This window comes from Quercus lobata, chromosome 3 (assembly GCF_001633185.2).
Source record: "Quercus lobata isolate SW786 chromosome 3, ValleyOak3.0 Primary Assembly, whole genome shotgun sequence".
Classification (NCBI taxonomy): domain Eukaryota; kingdom Viridiplantae; phylum Streptophyta; class Magnoliopsida; order Fagales; family Fagaceae; genus Quercus; species Quercus lobata.
The window spans coordinates 23,376,496-23,403,582 of NC_044906.1; the positions used below are offsets into that span (position 1 = coordinate 23,376,496).

The 27,087-nt window shown below is 31.1% G+C and overlaps 1 protein-coding gene and 1 long non-coding RNA gene across 2 annotated transcripts; both read right to left on the reverse strand.

Moving 5' to 3' along the window:
* Nucleotides 1-11,415: 11,415 nt before the first annotated feature.
* Nucleotides 11,416-12,600, reverse strand: LOC115979387. Its single transcript, XR_004089047.1, has 3 exons — nucleotides 12,531-12,600; nucleotides 11,548-11,702; nucleotides 11,416-11,452 (listed from the first exon to the last, which is right to left on the reverse strand). It is a non-coding gene; the product is annotated as an uncharacterized LOC115979387 (long non-coding RNA).
* An 8,289-nt stretch (nucleotides 12,601-20,889) lies between these two features.
* On the reverse strand, nucleotides 20,890-23,056 carry LOC115980590 (receptor kinase-like protein Xa21). The gene is made up of 3 exons (XM_031102824.1): nucleotides 22,548-23,056; nucleotides 21,607-22,499; nucleotides 20,890-21,317 (listed from the first exon to the last, which is right to left on the reverse strand). The coding sequence occupies exons 1-3, from the start codon at nucleotides 23,054-23,056 to the stop codon at nucleotides 20,890-20,892; spliced, it is 1,830 nt and encodes a 609-aa protein (XP_030958684.1).
* Nucleotides 23,057-27,087: the final 4,031 nt, after the last annotated feature.

Genomic DNA, 27,087 nt, shown 5'->3' on the forward strand with positions numbered 1-27,087 from the left:
AGCATTGCGTTTACACTTTTGTACAGAGTTTATGTTTATTGCTCAAGCTATTTAAGCTTATATATTTTTTATGACTAGAGCTGAAAATTGATGTTAGTCTCTTTAACGGCCAATTAATGTGATCATATGTCAAACTGTATTGCATTTTCTTTGTCAAACCCCAAATTGAGGCCGTTCAGAAATTTCTAATGTGTATATTTGCTAAAATAAGATACGATAAAAGCTTAGACCACCATTAATGAATGCAAACTGAGCTATCCTGTTTTCATTTTCCTTTAACCTTACTGCTTCACATGCTCTAGGAAACATTTTCTGTGGTTTTTGTAAGAAATCAATCGATGTCTTTTCTATTCCCTGCTCAATCTGATTCAACTTATCCCCTGTTTTGTCAACATTAGCATAACCCAAAGTGTAGCATTTTATGCCATTGAAGTTCCCTGTTTCCCTTACTGCTCTATTTTCATCCATCAAGAACATACTCTCGTATACATACTTAGCCTAAGATCCCATGGTAGAGTCAAATCCCCAAGGCAAGCCTACATATTCATAAATGGGTTTGCAAGTATTTTCAGATGATGAATTTCACTATGTTTATATATATTCCTAGTTAGAACATTCATATGAGAATCTTTAAACTAGGAAGGAAAACCAAAAGGATATGGATACAGGCAAGGGCTGCCTGGATCCAAAATAGGCTTTAAATATTAACCCATTCTCATACCTCAAAAATAAAGAAAATAATATATTTCTTTTTATTTAAAAATTACTGTATTAAAATTTAATCTATATATATATATATATATCTAAAACCGAATCCTTTGAAACTACCACAATTTTCCACGTCAGCACAATATTTAAAAAATAAAAAATAAAATTAAAAACTCTATTTCACTCCAAAACAAAACCCTACGGATTCGACTACACTTTTAACTCTCCCACCGTCTGCCATCATTAACAAAAATACGGAGACCAAAGGCAGGGTGTTGCATGCCAAGCTGACTATTGAAGATCAAGCTCTTGTTGCAGCATATCATGATAACATGATAGAATCTCTAAAACTAACCATTCTCTCTACCTCTCTAAGCTCTTCTTCTCTCGATATCCCTGATAGTTTCTGAAAATACATTCCAAACGCAAAAGTCTACTCAAAGGCACATAGAGAGGACAGACACCCATGACGGAGCCATAGCTGCCATTACCCATCAAAGCCATCACAAGATCTCCATTGTCATAACAAGCAGCAGTTACCAATGCTTTAAACTCTAGCCCCAGTTTGCACAGGTGAGATGCTCTGTATCCAATTTCTATCAGTTGTTGTTTTAGTGTTTTTTTTTTTTTTTTGGCCTATTAGGAAGTTTTTTATTGGAAATTTGGGATTTATAGGTAGTGCTATTGTTGTTAGTGTTTTTGAATGTATATTGAAAAGAATTGTGGATACGTGAATATGGGGTCATATGTAATCAAGCAAAGCACCACAAAATTATGGTGGAGCCACTCAACATCTAAGAGACTATTAATAAAATAAAACCAAACAAATTTGGGCTGGTAGTGGCGGAGATGATTTGTACTCCTGTTTACTTTTAAAGAATAGTTGGTTGAATCAAAATCCAAATAATTGGTGTTGGCTAAATTACCAACCCATGAGTTGTATTGAAATTGTATATAAACAAACAAAAGAAAACTATTAGATTATTAGATAGAAGCTAAGGATAAAACATAATGATGAGACATTTGAATTTAAATAAAATACAATAGTTGGAACCAAATCCCTTGCAAGTTTATCTGAAAGTTGTAGAAGCATTTGAATTGGAATTTTGATTTGCAACATGATCTGTAGAGGCAACGTGAGCTGTAGATCAATTATCAAAGGCATTTATCTTAACAACGTCCAGAGCTTACAAGTAAATAAGTAATCAAATTCAAATAGCACATTATGCATTTCTATATAAACAGAGAAATTGTATCCTTGAATCATGTACCCATGTAAAAATTAACACTGATCACACTCCACACAAATTGAGTAATGAATTTTGCTTTTGATTTTGGTGAGTGAGTGATTCTACTCTAGGTTCTAATTTTTAGTTTTCTGAAATTTAGCCGCTGTTAATTATTAAACAAAGAGTTAGAGATGGAATTTGAGAAGTTGCTTAATTAATGCTTTCTTAGTACTCTTTGATTCATCTTTTCTTTTTCTGCTCACAATTTGTAAATGGTTTTTTTCCTTAATGAATTTGTATAGCTATTTAATTGATTGGTTTAAAATTGTTATGGTTTCAATGATGTCCATTGGTTATTTGACTTATTTCTAACTATGATGTTGCTAACTAATTAACAATAAGTAAAACTCTATCTCTCTAACAAGTCCATCTTAAACTCAAACTTATCATTATCAATTTTTTAAATAAAATTATTTTTGTTTAGTCCAAACTTAACAAGGAGTAAAACTCTATCTCTCTATCAAGTCATTTTTAAACTCAAACTCTTCATTATCATTTTTTTTTAAACAAAATTATTTTTGTTTAATCTAAATAAAATTATTTTTTTAAAACAAAATTACTTTTGTTTAATCTATATTTAATAAGGATTAAAACTCTATCTCTCTAACAAGTACATCTTAAACTCAATTTGAGTTATTTTTCGCAGTATCTGAAACTGTCTAACAAATTTTTTGTAAGCAATTGCACGTTCAAGCAATGTCTTCTTCATCAAATTGTAACACAAATTGAAGTCATACAAGAGCAAATCTTGCAATGGTGCAGTTTCTTAATCAATTTAAGATTTTATAAAATTATTTTAGTCAATCTCACAAATAGGTAAGTTTTCATACATAGCATAGTTTAGCGACTAGTTACAATAAATCCTATTAATATTTTTAATTCTATAGAATAAGGCCTTCCCTCCACGGTCCACGCTAGTTCCATTGTAGTAACTGATATGGCGGAAATACAAACATAGGGTAATAAACTTTCCTTATTATTGTTTACCAAAAAAAACTTTCCTTATTATATTATTACTAAAAAAAAAAAAAAAAAAACTCTAGAAGAAAACAGAACTTTCCTATGATTCTTCTACAATGGTTCTTTCAAGCCTCCGGTGGCAGTTGGGTCAAATGAATGGAATTATGGATGGCCTACCATAGTCAATCCTAATACTAGACTTTTTCCCAAAATCCTTTCTCCGAAACTCTCTCTCTCTCTCTCTCTCTCTCATGTTTTTCATTTCTCATAACCTTTTATTTTATGCATAATAGATTTTTTTTTTTTTTTTCGTCTCTAGAACTCATTTCCTTTTTTTTTTTTTTTTTTTAACCGGAACTCAATTCTATTAACTTGGTACTCTGGTTTTGATTTGTTTAACTTATTATGTTGTGTATATAATAAGGTTCATTTTTTAATTTTTTATTTTTTGCGCTGACAATACTTCAAATAATTCAGACCACATATTGGACATAAGCAATTCCTGTATATAGGAAGTCCGCAATGGAAAGCACAAGGAATACCATGAATTTTAAGAAACCTGTTTCTAAAGGAGGACGAGACATAACAAAACTTCTAAACCGCTTCCCATATTTTGGACGAGTCAACATTTAAAACTACTCCGTACAATTCATTTTTAACTATATATTTATGCGTTGCATGTAATAATTATTTTTATAGTGATTTTATTAATTTTTTTAAAAATTTAAACTAATTAATTTATAAAGAGTAATGTATTAATTATATTTTAATTTATTATAGAAACAATCATTAATGTAATATAGGAACAATCATAAATCATAAATATGATAATTATTTTTAAGATTTTTTTATTAATTTTTTTTTTTACAATTAAACTAATTTAATAAAGAAAAATGTGTTTCATAATTATATTTTTATTTAGACGAAAACACTATTTTGGTCCTTACATTTTGAAATTACAATCAATTTGATCTCTATATTTTAATAGCAGTTAATTTGGTTCTTGTTATTTTTAGCTTAGAATCAATTTGGTTTATACCGTTAACTTATTAACAAAAAATGCCTACGTGACTAATAGTGTGCATCATTGGCATTCTTACTGCTGATGTGGCTACTTAAATAGCAATAAAAAATTTTTAATTAATATTAAATCATACCATGTCAATATTTTAATTAAAAAAATAAATAAACAAAATAAAAATGTAAAAAAAAAAAAAAAAAAAAAAAAATCCTTGTATGGAATTGCTAAAACCGTAGCCATTCATTACTAAAGGAATATCATCAGCCATTCATATTCATATATTCAAGCATAAAAAAAATCAAGTATCAACACACATTCAAACTCTCACACCACATATTCAAATCAATGCATTTTCTTTTGTCTTCCATCACAATACTACATGCTTACACCGTCGTCGTCAATGAAGCCCAAGCAAAGAAGATCCAAATTGGTCAGTCGCTCTCATTCATCAACAGCGGCACCATTGACGGCGACAAACCCACCACAGCCAGTTGCAGTTCTCCCTCGCCGTTCACCACCATGAGCCACCATCGAGGTGGTCTCCTTGCTCTCTCCCTCTCTCTACTTTTCTTGGACTACCAACTTGGTCTCTCCTTTGATTTGTGATGGTGTGAGGGTTTGGGTTGTTTGATGGTTCAAAATATGTATTAGTTGCAGTTGAAATTTTATTTTAGGGTCTGGTGGTGGTGCTAGATTGTGGAGGTGGTGGTGGATTTGGATTTGGTGGTGGGGATGGACTGCTGGGGTGGTGGTAATTTGGGTTTGGTGATGGATCTGGATTAATGGTGGTGCTAAACTGTTGAGGTGGTGGTGGTGATTTGGGATGTGTTGGCCTGGTGGATCTGGGTTAAGTGGTGAAAATATTTGGCAACCAAAAAAAATTGCAAGAAAGTAAAAAACAAAATTGAAAAAAGATGTGAAAATCTGTTTGGTTACCAAGAAATTTTAAGAAAATTAAAAGAAAATAATAAAATTGGTATATATAAAATAAAAAAAAAAAACTATTTTTGAAATTGATGCAGCTGTTTTTTGCTATGTAAGTGCCGATGTGTCATTAAAATTTTGACACATCACCATTAGATATGCTAACATTGCACACTGTTAGCCACATAAACATTTTCCGTTAATGAGTTAACGGTAATGACTAAATTGATTGTAAGTTAAAAATAATAGGGACTAAATTGATTGCTATCAAAATGTAGGGACCAAATTGATTGTAATCCCAAAATGTGAGGACCAAAATGGTGTTTTCTACTTTTATTTATTATAGGAATAATCATAAGTATAATATAGGAACAATCACAAATCATAAATATAAATATTACCGTACCAAAATGAAAATAATACAAAAATATTCAAAAGGTGAGTTAATGAAAATATTATTTTTTTAATAAAAGTTATTTATAACATTTTGTAAATAATTAAAAAGAATAAAAAATTTGGTAATTAAATTTTTAGTTTTAAACAAACCTTCTCAAACTGTATTTATTTATTTTTGCCTACAATCCAAAACATCGAATGTAACTAAAAAAAATTAATAAAACTTAACAATGATTAATTGGACCAATTAGGAAAAAAATTTGTTGTTGATAATTTATAAAGGTTATTTTCTTTACAGAAATTGTAATTTTTTCCACCACATATTATCAAATAAAAAATTATTAACAAAATATAAGAATTAAATTACTATATATGCATTGTTATAAAATAATAATAATAATAATTAAAATAAAATTGCAAAAGATAAAATTTGTCACCCATTCGACTATTTTCATTTGGCTAACATTTAGTTTTCTCTAAATAAATGACATTATAGAGTGCTTCTAATACAACTATGAAAAGTACTTTGTCCATCACAAGGATTAAAAATTAAACAAAAATTAGTAAAATCTCATAGTTCAACATCTAAATTGAGCACTATGAAAAACCATGCTATATAATAGAATAAATTCCAACTTATCCAAATTATGCTATGTAATAGAATAATATTATATTCTATATACTAATATTTAATTTGTTATAATGCAATAAGATAACATTTAAATACAATCAAAGAGAATAAAAAAAAATTTAAAAAACAAAATTAAATTGCATTAACCCCCAAAGTAAAGTTTTAAAAAATATAAAAAATTATCAACTTAAACTAGAGATGCAAGAAAAATAAAAAATCCACTAAAAAATTGAGAGAGAGAGAGAGAGAGAGAGAGAGAGAGAGAGAGAACCTTCTTTGTGAGGGAAAATTATGCATAGAATGGAAAAATTAATGACAAATTTATAGTAAAAATGTGTGAATAAGAAGAGACAAAAATAAAAGAAGATGAAGAAAAAGAAGAAGAATGATATTAATGTAGATGGTAGTGGGGGAAATGAAAAGGTGAGGGAGGGAAAAAAGTTGGAGAAGTAGTGGGGATATGAAAATGTGAGAGAGGGAGAAAGGTTGGAGGAGTGTAAATATTTAAAAAAATAAATGTTAAAAACAATTATAAGAAAATTGGAAAAAAAAAATAATAATAATGTGAACGCTGATGTGACTCAACTGGAGCGTAGCAATAATAAATACTACGCTTTTATATATATATATATATATATATATGTAAGCGCTTCAAGAGTAGGGTGCTAGTGATTCTCGCTAATCTCGACTAGTTACTATCATTACTTTGTCTTTCATAATCAACCTATTTCATTAAACTCTCAACATTTATGTGTAGGATGCACACCCACAAGCAAGGCCGTAAAGAAAATTTCACGCTCATTGACCAGCATCTTCTGTATTGAATCAAGACGAATCCAAAAAAGAAAATATTGAGGGAATATTTCCTTTGAATAACCTCATTTATTCCAATAGTTAATCGTAAAATTTCATATTTTATTTAACTTTGTATTGATTCACTTTAATATTCAAGTAAATACAGTGCCACAGTCCTCACGTATGAGTACATCTTATTCAAACATATTTTTTGCATACTATGATCAGAGACCCTAATGATATCTTATTTAATTTAGGCATCAAACATAGCATAGCATAGCATTAGCATGCATATACAATATCTGATGACTTATCTTCAAATAGTAGATAACATAGAATTATCAATTATTAAAAAAAAAAAGAAAAAGAAACTAATAGTAGGTAACATAGATCTTTTGCCTCCAATTTGTTTAGGAATCAGCTGATGATACTCTTCTATCCTCTCTCAGCAATTATGGCTGCGTTGGTGCCCGGTAGCCTCCGCCTCCATAATATACATATGTATTAGGCGATTCATATTCAGCAAGACGTCTTCGTCCTGCAACATGGAAACCATGCATCTATGATTTGCTCGAAGATAATTACAATGCTTTTGATCAAGCTTAATTCTTACTAACCATATATCATATATGTATATATGGCATAAGTTCATGACTTAAATCATGCACCCTTATTATGAGAAGAGTAAAAGCGTTTGGGAAAGTAAGATTTCATATAAGCTTCAATGAAAGCAAAGAAGGAATATTCAAAGTGATAATAGTCTTATATAGCAAAAGATGTACAGTTCGGCGCAACATAAAATTAATTAAAACAATGCAAGTAGGGTTTCTACATACCGAGTTTGAAAGTTGGTGTTGCATCATAAGTTATTGCACCAGTGGACACGAGCAACACCAATGCTAAAATAATAGTCATTGCCAACACTTTGAAGGCGGTTGAGGACATGTTTTCCATACTGATATTATAAGATGAAGGGAGCAGAAGCTCAAGGTTATTAGAGGTATAGTGAGGATGAGAATGGATAGTTTTAGAAGAATAGCTAGGTAATTAAATAGAGGGATGGTTTTGGAACTTTAATTTTTTTTCTTTCTTTCTTTTTTTCCCCTCTTATGAATTTTGGACATGTCAAACGTAAGAAGGAAAGTTACATTAGAAAAGAAAAAGAAAATACATAATGTATGAACTTTCTTAAGATCCGTTTGGATACTACTTATTTTGCTGAAGATTGAAAACACTGTAGCAAAATAATTTTTAAATGTGTGAATAGTTCAGTGATACTCATTTTTAATGAAAGTTTTGTTGAAAAAAGAGGTTTGTGGATCCCATGTACTGCTAAATAGTGTATTATCACGTGAAAACTGACTTCTCCAAAAAAAGAAATTTAAAAACGTGAAATGCAGAAATACAAGGATGTGGACGTGAACGTGTATCCAAACAGATATACTTAGTTTTGAATTTCCTTTTGACTAATTAAACTGTTTGACGAAGTCAATATGCTCGCCTCCCCCTTGATCAAAGTATGATTGGAAATGGGAATATGTCAAACATGCATATATATTCGTGTACTCCATTTCTCTGTGCATATTACAAAAGAAAAAATATATATATATATATATATTTATATATATTTATATATATAGAAATCATTGTGTGGTCATATAAATACTAGTGAACAAAACAAGTTTTCGTTAAATGAACAAAAATAGCTAATGCGCTTTATACAGCTATTAAATTTCTTCTTTATATTGCTAAAAAAAAAAAAATATTTGTATTTAATGATTGAATTTAGATACTAATGTGAGAAATTATTTAATAAGTTGGAAGTAATATTTTCTTATCTCACATAAATGATGGGTCTTATAATAAATTTAAAAATGTGACCCACTATCATATAAGAAGAATGATGATTAATTACTCTTGGAGTATTGATTTTTTTTTTTTTTTTTTTTTTTTAAGAATACTAAGTATTTTTAACATACACATAGGAGAGGAAAAAAGATCTTAAAGAAACTGGCAGTTGTGTATATCCAAAAGGGTTTCTCTTAGAGTATTGATTAATTACTCATTACTTCTAAATATTTAGTTAGTCCAAAAAAAACTCATCATTTTAGGTGTACCAAGTGAAGAATTTGACAAGATGATAGGATAATTAAATTGCCCATATTGAAAAGCAAGACAACAAACTCATTAGTTCTAACTATTTAGTTGGTCCAAAAAAAACTCATCATTTTAGGTGTACAAGTGAAAAATTTGACATGACGATAGGATAATTAAATTGCCCATATTGAAAAGTAAGACAACAAATTTGACTTTAATTATGATTTAGAACCCAAATTACAATTACGACTAATTTTAATTTTAGGCTAATCTATCAATTTATGGTCCAATTGTGTACATGATTGAACAAATAACATAAAAATCAACACAAGCACAGAAAAGTAAACACTCATAACACATTGAAGTGTTTGTGAAGAGGAAATCGAAGTAACAAGTGTAAAAACCTCTTCACAGCCTCACTGCCGAAAACGATCCACTAGAATAGATAGTTGCAGTATAATTTACTTACAGAACCCTTCATGTATTGTAGTAAAGATGTACTCAAGACATTCAAGTTCTTACTCGCAACTGAATCCGCAAGTCCTTTCTCTACTTTAGAATCTGAATCAGCAATTGAGCTCCAATTGCAACTTCAAGTCACCATGGCTGATTATGTGGTGCTCCAATGCTTCCCAAGACTCCACCAATACTCACAACTAAGAGGTAGTGATGGGTACTATTTCCTCTCAAAGATATGGCAATGGTAGTAAGAGGGAGAAGGTGGAGAGAATTGATACCGTTTCTTTCAATATTCGTGGGGTTTCTCTCAGCCTTTAGAAGGGAATTAGGGTTTGATTTCTGCGAAAATGTGGTACACACAGGCTAGGGAAAAGCTGAAATAGTAGAAGCACTACAAAAAAGATTGCTATTAGCGATGGCCAGAGTTCGTTGCAACAACACAAAAAGCCATCGTAGATTAGTATTGCCGACGATAAAAGGCCGTCAACAGCCGTCGGAAAAAGCCTTGTCGGTAATACTATATTTCCGACGAGACCGTTGCTAAGACTCATTTTCAACAGCACAACTCCGTTGTAAGTACTTGATAATTGCCGTCGTAGATTCAACTTCATACGAGGAAGTTGGACGACCAAATACCTTTTGTGACAACCTTTGGCCGTCGTTAATGCATAGTTTCAACGACAAAATGCCGTCATAGTAATTTCATTTGTCATTGACAATACAACTTTATATGAGGAATTCGTATGACCAAATACTTTCTACGACGAACTAAGGCCGTTGTTAATACCTTTTTTGATGAATAAAAGCCGTTATAATTACTTGATTTGTCGTCGACAATGTAACTTCATACGAGAAAGTCAAACGACCAAATACTTTCTATGACGAACTAAGGCCGTTGTTAATGTCCTTGTTTTGACGAATAAAAGCTGTCATAAGTACTTGGTTTGTCGTCGAAAATAACTTTTGTGATGAACTATAGTCGTCATTAATGTAGTTTTTCAACGACTAAAAGCCATCGTAAAATAATTGGTTTTTTGTCAACAATACATTATCAATGTGACCATTTACCTTTTCCAATGAACTTTGACTGTTATTGAAACCTATTCACCACATCAGTAATACATTATTTGCAACAAAATAACTCTGTCAATAATAAAAGAGAAATCATATCTAATATTTTAATTGCGAGGAAACATAAATCTCCCAAAAGTTTTTCAATTCAAATAACAAGCACAAATCCATAATTGTCCAAATCTAGAAAGTGCACAATGCAATAAAAAAAAAAAAAAAAAAATTAAAACGTCTACATGAAAGCTATAATATCCTTCACCAAACTTGAAAACATAAATATTGGAAGATCAATCATCATCTGAGTCAGTATTCTCCTTTTGAGAGCCATCTTAGTCATCTTCCTCCTCAGAGTCATCTTCTATGTTTTCATCCACATTTTGATTTCCTTCTCCAGCATTGGTCTGTAATATTTTGATCTCCTTCTGCGATTTCTTTTGTTTCTATCACTCTTTTCCTGGTTACATGAAAAAAATACACTAAATGAGTTAATTATTAAACATTTGCTTCTAAGAAAGATTTTAGAAAAAAATATATTAAAAAAAACTATTAATAAAGTTCATTTTATAATCACCTTTCACTTGCGATTATTCCATTTGTTGCACATCTCTTTCCAAATAGTTGGAGTTACATCATCTGGGGGATGCTTGTACCATTCATCTTGAGGAATTTTATTTGTTACACATTCTTCTCTAAGGTGCCACATCCAATCAGGATAGCGTCGTTTGACATGCTCATCAAATACCTCCCTCTCAAGAACTAAGTCATCTGTCTCAAATTGTGCTTCTTTGTATAACTCATAAAGCATATTCAGTTGTTCTTTAGGGTATTTTGAAAAAGTTGTCCATGGCCCAGTAATGTTTTGGTGGAACTTAATAGTAATCTCTTGGGGTATTTTCTTTTCTATGAATCTAATAATATGAAAGAAACACAAAGCATGTAAAATATTACATATAAATGAAATGTAAGCACTAAAAAATAAATGATTAAAGTAACCAAAAAATAGGGAAAAAAGACCTTCTGTCATGTATCTCACACTTGTGGTTATGACCTGGATAAACACCCTTGCCTTTCCCCGACCTCTTTTCTTTTGTACAGTAGATCCTACCAATAATGGAATAAGTAAAAATAAATAAATAAGCTTTAAGCATAAAATTGGTATATTAGCATATAAACTTTAGGAAGATATTAAGTATTACCTTCGCTGCCCCCATTAATCACACTATTAAAAGAAACAAGTGCTTCATTAGTTGGAGACTCAGATGATGAAGGTGCAACTTGTGATTGACTACCACTATCACCTTTATCTCTCGCTTGTTTTATAGCTCGCTTCTTACTTTTCTTTGCCATTCACCTGTAACGTAGTTAAAAAGAAAGCCACATCTTTGATAAGTTGTAATTATTTAGTCAACAAAAATATAATTAAAACCAAGGACCATATTAGAAATATCAATATAAAGATAAAAATAAAAAAAAAATTGTGATAGATAAACTTATTATAAAAGTTAAAAACTAAAAAACTAACTTAACAACACCACATCTGAATATATTGTAAACTAACTAACATGAAAAACTTGATCAAATTTTAGAGATTCACTCATTTAATTAAATAATTATATACAAATAAAATGAACAGTTTCAACAAATTGCTAAAGTTTAGCAAAAAAAAAAAAAATGCTAAAGTTACTATTTACGGTACACTTATATTATTATATACTACAAGACAAATTCTATTATTATAATACTATTATTGTACAATTGTCACAGCTTCAACAAATATATATTATTGAAAAGTGGTCAATGGGATTCTAGTCTCTGTGCGTCCGCGTTTTTCAGTTCACGTTTTCTACCTTTTTTTTTTTTGGCCCGCATTTGTTGACTTTGGGAGACAACATTTACTGTTATGAACAGTGTATGCACGGTTCACATACTTTACATACACTGTTCACGTATTAAAAAAATATTAAAAATAGGTCCCACGATACTATTTACACATTTAAAAATTATTTTACTACAGTGTTTTCAGCTTTCTTTCAGTTTTCAGTTTCAACAACAATAAGTTCAATCCAAACGGACCCTATATATCTATTCAGTGGATTCATGAACCAGAACGTGCAGTATAATTTAAAACTGTACAAAAACTAAAGTGCAGACAAAGAGAGTGAGATAGAGTAAGTGATACCAGTGGCTTAGCAAGATGATTGGATTCTGGCAAGTATGGAGAACGATGGTGTAGAGACAAGCAAAGATACTAACGGCGCAAGAGAGTAATAAGATAGAGTTGTGTATTTTTTTTTTTTTTTTTAATATTTCTATTTTTTGATTTTTGCATTGGGAATTAGGGATTTGTTGAGGAAGACAGATTTGGGCTTTTTTTTTTTTTTTGTTTTGTAATTAGGGATATGTTTACCTGAAAGGAATTTCCTATATTTTTGGGTTTTTTAAAATTTTATTTTTTGTTGAGAAGATGGGTTTGTTAACATTGTTGAACCAACTTTATTTTATTTTTTGAATTTTTTTCAACAAATTTATATGGGTCAATTATAAAATTTTAAAGTATAAATTAATTTTTTTTTTTTTTTGGATGATTTGAATTTTAAATTTTTAGCTACCAAATTCTAAATTTTGAGAAGGGTGGGAATAGGAAGGAGGGGGTGGCGGTAAAGAAAATTTTAACCTATGTTGCAATTTTATTCCATCTCAAATAGGAAGTTTCAAAAGTTAGTGAAATATAACCTCAATATTGTGTAGGTGGATTTTTTTGTAAGAAAATATAACCTCAATATTTAAAAAATAAAAAATAATTTTGTGTATTTTATTTGGCAAAACCTCCCAAGGGAAAAAACATTTTTCACTTGAAATCTCATTAACCAAATTTTTTTTAATTAATATTAAAAATGTTGTATACTAACTAGCTCTCAATTTTCCAAAATTATCTTATTACTGATTTAAAATTTTAATTAAATTTTTCTCAAAAAAAAAATTAATTAAAGAGTATTTAAAAAATTCTTCCAATCCAACTAATGGTCAGATTTTGGATTTGGACTTGTGGAAAAAAAAAGATGGAGAAGATGAGAATGAGTGGAGAAGATTAGCAATCTGCAATAATGAAAGATAGAAGAAGTAGCATTAGTAGGTTACAGTGTACTAGTCACGTGGGTGGGTTGGGAAATGGGAAAAAGTAGCTAGTAGGAAGCTTCTTGGAAGCTCACTTGTGTACAATTATAAAAAATGTGAGTTTTATTTACAAAAAAAAAAAAACCATAAAATAAATGTTTTTTTAAAATAATAATCCCACTTTTTTTTAATAGAAAACTATATTAAATTCATTATTTTACATAAGAGAAATAATAATATATAAATATATATTTTAGCCGTAATTCCAAAATGGTACTTGAAATTGATCGGTATCGAAATATTTCATTACAATAGACAAGTCGAAACAGGTTCCGAAACGGTATTCATAATATTGGTTGTACCAACATACCAAGAAATTTTGATTGGTTACGCTCTTCTAATCCAACCATTTGATTAAGCTCAGAATTCATCAAAACTAATATTTTATCCCACTATTTCAATCCAATGGTCAAATTTGACTTTTGACTTTGGCATTTTAAAACTAGAAACAGATAAAGGCATGAAAACAAAACAAAACAAAACCTTAAAACACTGGCCAATACTCAAAACCCACTTAAAACCTCCTTAATCAACCTAATTTTATCAAATCCAGTGGTCTTGGAACCAACTTTGAATTTTAACCAAAGATTGGCCAAGTTTAGTAGACTTTAACAAAGTTTCATAAGATTTGATTACTCTGTTCTCATAATCTAACCGTCTGATTGTCACTGTCATTTACAAAATCAAATATTTCACCACATTCTACCAATCCAATGGTCAAAGATATAAACTTGAATTTAAATTACAAAAACTTAAATTTAAACGATTGATTGATGACATGACAAATAATAATTGATCACCTTGAAATTTTATAAGCACGAAAAATATACGAAGATAATGTAATCTAACGTTAGATTTGTCAAAATTCACATCGAATTAAGAAATATAGAATTGGGTTCAAGTTACACGTGTTGTAACTCTAAAAAATGTTATATCACCCAATAACTTATAATTGAATTAATATTTTGAAAATCCAACCATTGGATTACATGTTCTATATGTTCTTAATATGCATGCCAATTTTCAAGTCAATCGGATGTAATTTACCATTATTTTTAAACTACTAAAACTTGAATCTAGACAATTGATTGATAACATGACTATTAATCTTTGATCACCTTGAAATTTTGTAAGCAAAAAAAATATATGAAGATAATGTAATCTAACGGTAGATTTGTCAAAATTCACATCGAATTAAGAAATATAGAGTTGGGTTCAAGTTACACGTGTTGTAACTCTAAAAAATGTTCATCACCCAATAACTTATAATTGAATTAATATTTTGAAAATCCAACCATTGGATTACATGTTCTATATGTTCTTAACATGCATGCCAATTTTCATGCCAATCGGATGTAATTTACCATTTGATCTGTGAACTCATCTTTTATACATTATTTTAAACTACTTAAACTTGAATCTAGACAATTGATTGTTGACATGACAATTCATAATTGATCACCTTGAAATTTTATAAGCATGAAAAATATATGAAGATAATGCAATCTAATGGTAGATTTGTCAAAATTCACATCGAATTAAGAAATATAGAGTTGGGTTCAAATTACATGTGTTGTAACTCTAAAAAATGTTATATCACCCAATAACTTATAATTGAATTAATATTTTGAAAATCCAACCATTGGATTACATGTTCTATATGATCTTAACATGCATACTAATTTTCATGCCAATCGGATGTAATTTACCATTTGATCTATAAACTCATCTTTTATACATTATTTTAAACTACTTAAACTTGAATCTAGACAATTGATTGTTGACATGACAATTAATAATTGATCACCTGAAATTTTATAAGCATGAAAAATATATGAAGATAATGCAATCTAATGGTAGATTTGTCAAAATTCACATCGAATTAAGAAATATAGAGTTGAGTTCAAGTTACACATGTTGTAACTCTAAAAAATGTTACATCACCCAATAACTTATAATTGAATTAATATTTTAAAAATCCAACCATTGGATTACATTTTCTATATGTTCTTAACATGCATGCCAATTTTCATGCCAATCGGATGTAATTTACCATTTGATCTATGAACTCATCTTTTATGCATTATTTTAAATTACTAAAACTTGAGTCTAGACAATTTATTGATGACATGGCTATTAATATTTGATCACCTTGAAATTTTGTAAGCATGAAAAATATATGAAAATAATGTAATCTAACGGTAGATTTGTCAAAATTCACATTGAATTAAAAAATATAGAGTTGGATTCAAGTTCCACATGTTGTAACTCTAAAAAATGTTACATCACCTAATAACTTATTATTGAATTAATATTTTGAAAATCCAACCATTAGATTATATGTTCTATATGTTCTTAACATGCATGCCAATTTTCATGCCAATTGGATGTAATTTACCATTTGATCTAAGAACTCATCTTTTATGCATTATTTTAAACTACTTAAACTTGAATCTAGACAATTGATTGTTAACATGACAATTAATAATTGATCACCTTGAAATTTTAAAAGCATGAAAAATATATGAAGATAATGCAACCTAACGGTAGATTTGTCAAAATTCACATCGAATTAAGAAATATAGAGTTGGGTTCAAGTTACACGTGTTGTAACTCTAAAAAATGTTACATCACCCAATAACTTATAATTGAATTAATATTTTAAAAATCCAACCATTGGATTACATTTTCTATATGTTCTTAATATGAATGCCAATTTTCATGCCAATCGGATGTAATTTACCATTTGATCTATGAACTCATCTTTTATGCATTATTTTAAATTACTAAAACTTGAATCTAGACAATTTATTGATGACATGGCTATTAATATTTGATCACCTTGAAATTTTGTAAGCATGAAAAATATATGAAAATAATGTAATCTAACGGTAGATTTGTCAAAATTCACATTGAATTAAGAAATATAGAGTTGGGTTCAAGTTACAAATATTGTAACTCTAAAAAATGTTACATCACCTAATAACTTATTATTGAATTAATATTTTGAAAATCCAACCATTAGATTATATGTTCTATATGTTCTTAACATGCATGCCAATTTTCATGCCAATCGGATGTAATTTACCATTTGATCTAGGAACTCATCTTTTATGCATTATTTTAAACTACTAAAACTTGATTCTAGACAATTGATTGATGACATGGCTATTAATCTTTGATCACCTTGAAAATTTGTAAGCATGAAAAATATATGAAGATAATGTAATCTAACGGTAGATTTGTCTAAATTCACATCTAATTAAGAAATATAGGGTTAGGTTCAAGTTACACCTAACATAACTCTAAAAAATGTTACACCACCCAATAACTTATTATTGGATTCATATTTTAAAAATCTAACCGTTGGATTACATTTTCTATATGGTCTTAACATGCATTCCAATTTTCCTGCCAATCGAATGTGATTAACTATTTGATCTATAAACTCATCTTTCATGCATTATTTTAAACTACTAAAACTTGAATCTAGACAATTGATTGATGACATGACTATTGATCTTTAATCACCTTGAAATTTGTAAGCATGAAAAATATATGAAGATAATGTGATCTAACAGTAGATTTATCAAAATTCACATCGAATTAAGAAATATAGGTTTGGGCTCAAATTACACCTGACGTAATTCTAACAAATGTTACACCATCCAATAACTTATTTTTGAATTCATATTTTGAAAATCAAACCGTTGAATTATATGCTCTATATGTTTTTAACATGAATGCCAATTTTCATACCAATCAGATGTAATTTTCCATTTGATCTATAAACTTATCTTTTATGAATTATTTTAAACTACAAAAACTTGAATTTAAACAATTATGCGTTTATGCGTTTCTTTTTATTTTTCTTTGAATTTTAGAATAAATTTTATCTCAAAGGAATTTCCTATATTTTTGGGTTTTTTAACCTTTTTTTTTGGGTTGAGAAGATGGGTTTGTTCGCATTGTTGTACCAACTTTATTTTATTTTTTGAATTTTTTTCGACAAATTTATAAGGGTCAATTATAAAATTTTAAAGTATAAATTAATTTTTTTTGGATGATCTGAATTTTAAATTTTTTGCTGCCAAATTCTAAATTTTGAGAGGGGTGGGGGTAGGAGGGAGGGAGTGGCAGTAAAGAAAAATAAAATTTTACTGCCAAATTTTAAAGTATACATTCTTTCTTTTAAAGCAAATTAGCTATTTACGACAGTTAGCATGTTTGTCGTAAATACAAACTCAATTAGAAAAAAAAAAAAAATTAATTGCGATGGATAAATGTTGTCACAAATGTGAAAAGTAAGGGGGGAATTTTCCCTCCAAAATATTTTACCAATTTCGATGGTTTCATGTCTGTCGCTAATACCCTTTTTTATATTTATGATGGAATCATGTTTGTCACAAATAATAACACCATAAAGAATATATATTTTGTATTTTCAATGCACAAAGGCCGTCACAAGTGTTAATAGTGTTGACGGTGTTTCTTCTGTCATCGTAAATAATACCCTCTTTTATATTTACGATGGAAGATTGTTTGTCGCAAATACTAACACCATAAAAAACATACATATTTTGTATTTTCGATGTACCAAAGCCATCACAAGTGTTAATAGTTCCAACGGTTTTTCTTTAGTTGTCATAAATAATATCTTACTAGCAACGAACATTTTTATGCCGTCGTAAAAAGTAAGGTGGGAACATTTCCCTAAACAAAAAATCACATTTTCGACAAAAATAATAGACTCATTTTGCCGTCACAAATGTGTTGATATTTGATGAGTCATCGAAAAAGCTAGTTTTTACGATGGTTTTTTGTAATTGTCGAAAAGGTTTCGTCGCAAATAGCAATCTTTTTTGTAGTAAGCACACACGACACTCTCTTGATGGAATATAAACTAAATTGTTAGTTCCTGATAATAAACCTCGAATCCACGAGGGCTTTAGAGAAGAAAACTGGAATCCACCAGAGAAATAATTTGACAAAAGTATGTGTTTATTGATAATAGTCCAAAAATTGAATTGCCTTTGGAAGCTACAATGTGACTAAATAGTAAAAATAAAACCTAGGCAACTAGAAACCCTAAGGCGGCTACGAACGCATATAAAACTCTAATTTGACTAAACAACATTAAAAACACCTAAAAAGAAGGAAATAAATAACCTAATCCTAAAATAACAAAAATTACATAAATATACTAAAATTAAATATTTACAAATATTAGAGAAATTGTATCCTACATCAGACCCCCTACTTGAAACAAACTCATCCTCAAGTTCATCTTTAAAATTTGAAATCTTCCACTCCAAATAAACAAATACTTCAAATGCTTTAATAACTTGATCCGGTTTTGAAACTTGAATCCTTCATAAAGTGTAGCATAAAATTTCTTCTTATCTACCTTCAATTTATTTACAACATCAATCAACAAAGGGTTGATAATAAAATTAAAATTTTCTACTCCAAGAAAATCAATATATTGTGTAGTCATCTTCAACAAATCAATTGAGACCTGAGGATTGTGAGTTGTGGGCTCATCCTCATATTTGACCTCAATTGAATCTTTCACAATGTTCTCAATAATTACCATCTCTTCATTCTTGTCATTGTCCACAATCAACTCAACCTTCGTTTCTTTGACCTCTTCATCAAATTTTTGACAAGTGGTATTTTCAATCTTCAATTCAATAACTTGTTGCAAGTCTTGATCTTTTTTAACCACTTCAAATTTTTCTTTAGTAATAGGCTACTTTTTCTCAACCCTCAAACCCTTTCCTTTATTTGACATTTGGCTGTGATAATTTTGGTTTTGACCTTTCTTGTTTTGAACATATTGCTTTCCATATGAATATACATATTTATAATCAACGCTTGTATAATCTAGTATATCATAATAGTCATTAGGAAACCATAATTCAACTAATACTTTTTTCATTCTTTGCCAAGAGTAGATTGGATGCTTACCTTGCCGCTTTCTATTGATTTGAATCTCTTCCCACCATTCCTTTCTTCATCGTCCAATTTATTAGATGCAAGCCATACTTTTTTTTCATCACAAATCTTCCAAAAATTAATATACTCTTTCAAATAAAGAAGCCAGTCGATAAAATCCATCTTACACATATCTCCATCAAAGAATGGAATTTTCTTGTAGTTAGGAGTGCTTCTTTGAATATATTGGTCATTGTTTTTGTGAGATGATTTCCTAGCAAGAAGAGTAGCAATCTTTTTCATGATTTCACCTATAATTTGTTGACTCTTTTCACAAAATTGGTGATTCTCATCACGAAAATTAAGGAACTCAGCCCTAGTGAGGACTATGCTGTCAACGTCGTTGCTGCCGTCGTTGTTGTGGTGGTCACCGTCTCGCCGGATAGCCATTGGACCAGGGTAAGTCAAGGCTCTGATACCACGAAAGCCTAAAGAAAGCATACACGATGCTCTCTTGATGGAATAGAAACTAAACTGTTAGTTCCTAATAGTAAACCTCGAATCTATGAGAGGTTTCCCTAAATCCACAAGGAGAAGAAAACTGGAATCCACCAGAGAAATAATTTGACAAAAGTCTGTGTTTACTGATAATAGTCTGAAAATTGAATTACCTTTGGAAGTTACAATGCATTTAAATAGTAAAAACAAAACCTAGGGCAACTAGAAACCCTAAGCCGCTACGAAGGCATATAAAACCCTAATTTGACTAAACAACATTAAAAACACCTAAAAAGAAGGAAATAAATAACCTAAACCTAAAATAACAAAAATTACATAAAAATACTAAAATTAAATATTTAAAAAATTAAGAGAAATCGTGTCCTACATCAAACACGCACGAAAGTATATAAACTAGTGTTTTAAACCGGTTTATAAGGCATTACATAACCAGAGTACCGTTACAAAAGGACCTAACTCTTGTAGTAGTAAACTGGGTTTATAAACAAGGAACACTAGATACACATAACCTTCTATGGCATAAAATGTAACACTTTGGGTTGTGCTAGTGTGTAGCCACAATATGGGATTAATTCAATCAGATTGAATAAGGAATAGGGTAGATATTGATTGATTTCTTACAAAAACCACTGAAAATTTTTTCTAGAGCATGCGAAGGGGCAATATTAAAAGGCAAATGAATAAGAGATAGCTCAATATGAACCAAGGGGATGTTGCATTCATTAAAGGTGTGGTCTAAGGTTTTATCTTATTTTAGCACATGTTAACATAAGAAAATTCTGAACTGCCTCAATTTGGGGTTTGATAAAGAAAATGCAATTTGACATATGATCCTTTTAATTGGCCATCAAACTTAAATAGCTTGAGCAATGAACTTAAACTCCGCACAAAAGTGTTAAGGCAATGCTTCAAGATCCAAAAAAACTCCTTTTAATCTCTTGCAACTTGGATAAGGCTTCTCTCATAGTAAAACGTTCTTTTGATGAATGAGCAGCACAAGATAATCCAACTCCCACCATTGCAGCCACACACTCCTCACTTCTTAAAGTAATGTTGTTGTTATTGTTGTTGCTGGCGCTGCTGCTGCTGCTGCTATCTCCACCAATAGAACAACTAGTACTGCTGCTTCGTGTTACAGATTCATAATCCTTGAAAAGCCTTGGATCAGCAATATCCAAGATTTTACTCTCGTGCACTTCAGAGATGAAATTGTTTAGGCTTAAACCTTCCTGGAACATCCTATCTGTGGGCTTCTTGGCAATGATCATCTCAAGCAGCAGTATTCCAAAGCCATAGACATCCCCACTGGTTGAAGCCTTTCCGCCCAAGCCATACTCTACAAAAGAATTCAGGATATTAGGATCAAGAATTCCCAACCAGAAATTATTAAAAGCTTAAAGAACTATGCAGGAAACATAGTGTTAAATATTCCTATTTCTTCCATTCAAATATGTTCTTTGGGTTAAATGTAGCAAGAGAAGTAGAGTGGAAACATGTTCGGAACTTGAAATTAGTTGGGCTGGTACTATGATAAATTACCATTTGTCCTAAAAGCTTAATCCATTAGGAAATTGTGAGTTTAATCATAAGTTCCATTCAAGTTTCATACTATAAGTTTTACATACCTGGAGCAATGTAACCAATTGAGCCTTTTAGACCAATTGTGCTGCTTTCATTCTGTGATGAATTATGGGAGAGAAACCTTGCTAACCCAAAATCTCCAACATGAGCAGTCATATCTTCGTCCAAAAGCACATTTCCGGGTTTCAAATCACAATGGACTACTGGTGGATCACAATCATGATGTAGGTAATCTAAGGCAGTAGCAACATCAATGGAAATATTCAGTCTCTGGGTTAATGTCAGAGTTGATCCACGTTCAACATCCTCTGGATACAACCACTTATCCAAGTTACCGTTAGACATGAATTTCATAGCCAAAGCCTTGAATGCAGCTCCTGTGTGATCAATGCTAGAGCAAGAAGTGATCACCTTAACAAGGTTCCGATGCCGGATGTTTCTTAGAGCTTCACATTCTGCATCAAAACTCTTGGAAGCTTTACTTTGTGTCAAGTCTAGAACCTTCACTGCAACTGTGGTCTGGGTTCCATTCTCACTACTACTGAAAACAGCTCTATAAACAGACCCAAACGCTCCCTTTCCTAACAAATTTTCTGTGGCAAAACCATTTGTACCAAGCTGGATTTCTGAGTAAGATAGCCTTGGGGGTAAACCCTTGACTACAGATGAAGAAGTTCCATTGTTTATTATCTTGCTCTTCTTTTTGGTGATTAGTGCCCACACTAAACACAATGCACAGACAAGCACAATGATAGCAGAAATTGGAATAGTGACTTTGAGTACTAAATGAGAATTTGACTTCTTTTTTGTGACACAAGTATTGACTCTTAGCTTTTCGGCAGCATCATGGTCAAATGCACAGAGCCTGGAGTTTCCCTGGAGAGAATCCCATCTGATTTTTGCAAAGACACCATTTTTCGGTACATCTCCTTCAAAGCTGTTGAAAGACAAATTTAACGTCTCCAAAACATGAAGGTTCTGCTACTCTTTGGGGATTAGGCCTGAGAGATTGTTGGAAGAAAGATCCAAGCTCTCCAGTGCCGCTAGATATTCCAGCGACTTTGGTAATGAGCCAGTTATCTTATTTCTTGCAATGTTGAGCCTGCGCAAACTTGAGAATCTCTCAGTAATTGCAGGAATATATCCGGATAGCTGGTTTCCAGAAATGTCCATGATTTCACACTGTCTCAAATGGCCAAATTCGTAGGGCAGAGAACCGCTTAAAGTGTTATTCGCCAGTATAAAAAATTTTAGCTGGGGAAGCTCAAAAATTTCCTTTGGAATGCTTCCATTGACCGCTGTCCCAGCTAGAAAAAATGTCTCTAACAGCTGGCATGTAGCTATACTCATGGGAATTCTACCAGATAACTGGTTATATCCCATATATAGCTCATATAGTTGTGTGAGATTGCTAAAGATGTCCGGAATTTCTCCGGAGAAGAGGTTTTCATGTACCTGAAGTATTCGTAGTTTCTGAAGCTTTCCAATGGACATTGGTATTTGGCCTTTGAAATAATTTTGTTGAATTGATAAAGCTGTAAGGTTTTGGTACCTCTCAAATCCTTGAGGGAAGCTACCGGTCAACAAATTATCATCAATAAAAAATTGTTGGAGATTGATTGAGAGATTTGCAACCGAACTGGGAAGCTCACCAGCTAATTGGTTGGAATTGAGAAAGATGTACTCCCAACTTGGTACATTTTGTAAGGGAACCAAACACTTGAAAATTCTGCTCTGTTGTAGAAGATAATTTGTTTAGGCCACGAATTAATTTGGCAAGATTTTTCAAGTTACCAAGTAAAGGAATAGGCCCAGTGAAATTATTTGAAGGGAGATCAAGGATTTCAATATGTGAAGCATTGGATAAAGAACTTGGTATTGGCCCTTCCAGACTATTGCCCCCCAGGTGGAGTTCCCTTATGTTGGGAAGGGTAAGACCTATATTGGATGGCAGCTTTCCAACAAGCCTGTTTTCTGTGAGAGATAAGAACTTCAAGGAGGATATGTTGAAAATAGAAAAGGGTATCTCACCACTTAATTGATTCTCCGAGAGTTGGAGCCTGATAAGATTATGGAGACGGCCCAATTCATTTGGAGTTTTGCCAGATATGTTGGTTCTTGCTATGCTGAGATTGGTCATAGTGGAGAGATTGCCAAAAGTAGGGGGAATTGCACCGGTAAGATTGTTCATGGATACATCAAGAATTTTCAGTCTAGGAAGTTGGCCTAGTTCACTAGGAAGGAGACCGGTAAGTTTGTTGTTCCCAAAACTCATCTGTTCAAGCATAAGGCAATCAGATAGACTAATAGGAATGGTGCCATTGATGTTGTTTGTTGCGAGAATTATACTCTGAAGGCTAGTAAGACGGCCTAGCTCAGAAGGAATTTGGCCAAAAAAAGAGTTTTTGTAAAGGTTTAGAGTCTTAAGGGAAGTGAGATTGGAGAGCCGAGGAGGAATATTGCCAAAGAGCCCAAGATTTGTAAGGCTTAGTGATTGGACTTGGGTTACATTGCTGGTGCAGTTCACACCAAACCAAGTACAATGAGATGAATTTATGTTCCATCCAGAGAGAGCATTCTGAGGATCAAAAACTAAGGATTTGAAAGCTAGAAGGGCTTCTCTGTCAGTGCTGGAGTCAATGCCTCCCACCATTTTCATGCCATAACTTGAAATGATTTGAAAGAGGGAAAGAAGAAGAATTAAGAAACGGAAATGCTTCATATTTTCATGTAAGAGAGAATAGTAGGGTGCATATGAGCAATGTGTTCCCTTCTATTTATTGGCACAAATTGTAATAATTAATCTTTGTGCACAAATGGCAGGCAATGTCTGTTCAACCATTGCTAAGCGCAGTCCCTTTATTTCTCTATCAAGCAGATGCATGTAGAGATAACTTAGTTTTGAATTGTTTATATTTTTCTCCCACGCAAAAATTGAATTTTCAAACTTCAGCACAATTTTTACTCTGAAAAGGGATTGTTAGGACTAGTCATAATGTATTAGACTAAAAAGTTAGCATTGCATTTGAGTCAAGATGGGTGTCTTTAAGGTGGACTTGAAAGTGACCCATATAAGCCTCTTCCAATTGAATCACTGTTCATTTATCAATCAATCAATATATATATAAAAGCCGAGACCTCATGTAAGAGAGCGTGAAGTTTTACCAAGTGGCACTCTAATTTTGCATTTAGCTTTGATCACTAACTTCTTCCCATTATTCTCCAAAATGTTTTAAATTTCATTAAAGAAAAAAGCCGATTAACATGAAAAACTAGAGCAAATAACAACACAAGCTAATATTTTGCCATGTAGATTTTTTCTCATGTGATTAAAGTGTATTTTTTAGTTAAATAGCCACATGGCTGAATTTTAAGTAATGAACCTAAGGAACAACACCTAAGCTACTGTACCTAAGTTTTGTCTTTCTATTAATAATAAAATAAGAAAAATTAATTTTTCCCACGTTTAGATGAGAGTTTAACAATTGATTGTTCCCACGTTTTGCTCCTTTCAAAACTACAATTTGGAGTCTCAATGTAGTTAACGGTTTCAATAAATTCTGAAGATTAAAAGATTTCACCGTTTTTAGTCTCTTGGACTTCAGTCACTTTTTCCTATTCTTTTTGACAATTATACAACTTATTGGACTCTTGCACTAATAATTTATTTATTTTTTTGAAATCAAAGAGTTTCTCCCATTATTTGCATATTATAAAAACCTGTTATAGCTGAAAAAAAGGTGAACCTCCAATTTTATTCTCCCACTCTGCCTTTGCTTCCTCCATTGATGCCTATCTACTTTGAAGCTCATATATTTCTCTGATAGCTGTGTTTCGAATCAAACTTAGATCTGCATTTCATTCTGTTTTGGCTAAACTCTAGGTATTCTTTACCTTTTATTTTCTTCTCACCTTTTTATTATTTAAATAGTTATGTTGTCTACTTAAATATTAAATGGGTATTTTGTACGCAGAGTGTTTGTTAAAATGCCCAAGTGATTTGCTCTTTTTTTTTTTTTTTTTTTTTTTAAGAATTTGATTTTTGATAACATACCTCCTATTTCATTTTGCCTTCCCCTAATAGAAATGAATAATAGGATGAAATTATCCTATATTTTTAACTTTTGCGATTTTACTTCACTGTTAATTAAGCTTTGTTCCACTTTATTGCATTTGAGCCATTTGCACAATAAAGTGATCTTAGAAATGGTTAATGGCTTGAAATTCTTCACCGAGGACAAAGTTGAGTTGGTTCTAAGTGGCAATGGAAGTAGTAAAAGTAGAATGCATGGATTTTTTAAAGCTCTCAGATTTATTATTTTGTTTGTTTCTTAATGTATCAATGTTAAGGATTTAATGTCAAACTTATTTTGTATAGGTACTATTTTTTTAGTTGTGGGCAAATTTTGATGGGTTTTGATGTTTGTGTTTGCAATTCACAAGTGGAGGGATATTGCTACACTAGAGGTGAATGGCGATGTTGGGGTCTCAGACAAATATGGTAAGTTACATGTCTTCGATATCAAGGTTTTTGATTTCCTTTTATTAGTTTTAGTTTTGTTCAATATTTTTTTCTGTGTTAATTTTTAAATTTTGTTTTCTTTTCAATTATCGTACAAAGTTTAGTAATTGGTTCCATAATGATTATAAAATGATATTCCTCCTTTTATTTTTGTACAGATAAATCACCTATGGTGCCATGGTGGTGCTTAATGCTTTAAAACATCAAAAGCTAATCACAAGTAGCATATGCAATTAGTACTTTCCTAAGTCCAACACATTTTTTTTTCTTTTTTGTTTAGTGACATTTAGTACTACCCCTATTTAACTAAAGAGCAATACTTACGTACAGTACTTAGGTGCTGTTCCTTAGGTTCTCTCGTTAAGATTTTGCTATATGAATTTTTTCTCATAAGATAGAAGTGTATTTTTTAATTAAGTAGCCACATAGCTGAATCTTAAAAGGGGAACTTAAGAAACAGTACCTAAAGTACTATAACTAAGTTTTGTCCTTAACTAAAAGTGAGTTGGTACTTCCTTTTTGGTTTTATTGAAGTCATTCGCAATTTGTGGAGCCGAAGATAAATACTACGTTGATGGAAAATTGTATTGATGTAGCATGTAACTACAATTTATTTTGCTTAAAGGACTATTAGTGTTGCCCCTATTTAACTTCAAGTGAGTTTTGTTTTATTAAAGTCATCTACGATTTGTGAAGTCAAGGATAAATGTTATATCAAGCAATTCTAATTGAAAATTTAACTACAGATTTTTGTTTGAGTTGATAAAAATGTGTTACTTCATGTTACTCCCTCCATCCCAATTTGTTTGTCCTGTTTGAAAAGTCAATCTTTTTAAGAGAACATCATTTATTATCTTGCCTGCCTTATAAAAATGTACTCCCTCCATCCCATTTTGTTTGTCCTGTTTGAAAAGTGAAACTTTTTAAGAAAACATCATTTATTGTCTTGTCTACCTTTTGAAAATGTATAAGTTTCCAAAATTACCCTTAAATAAATTTATCA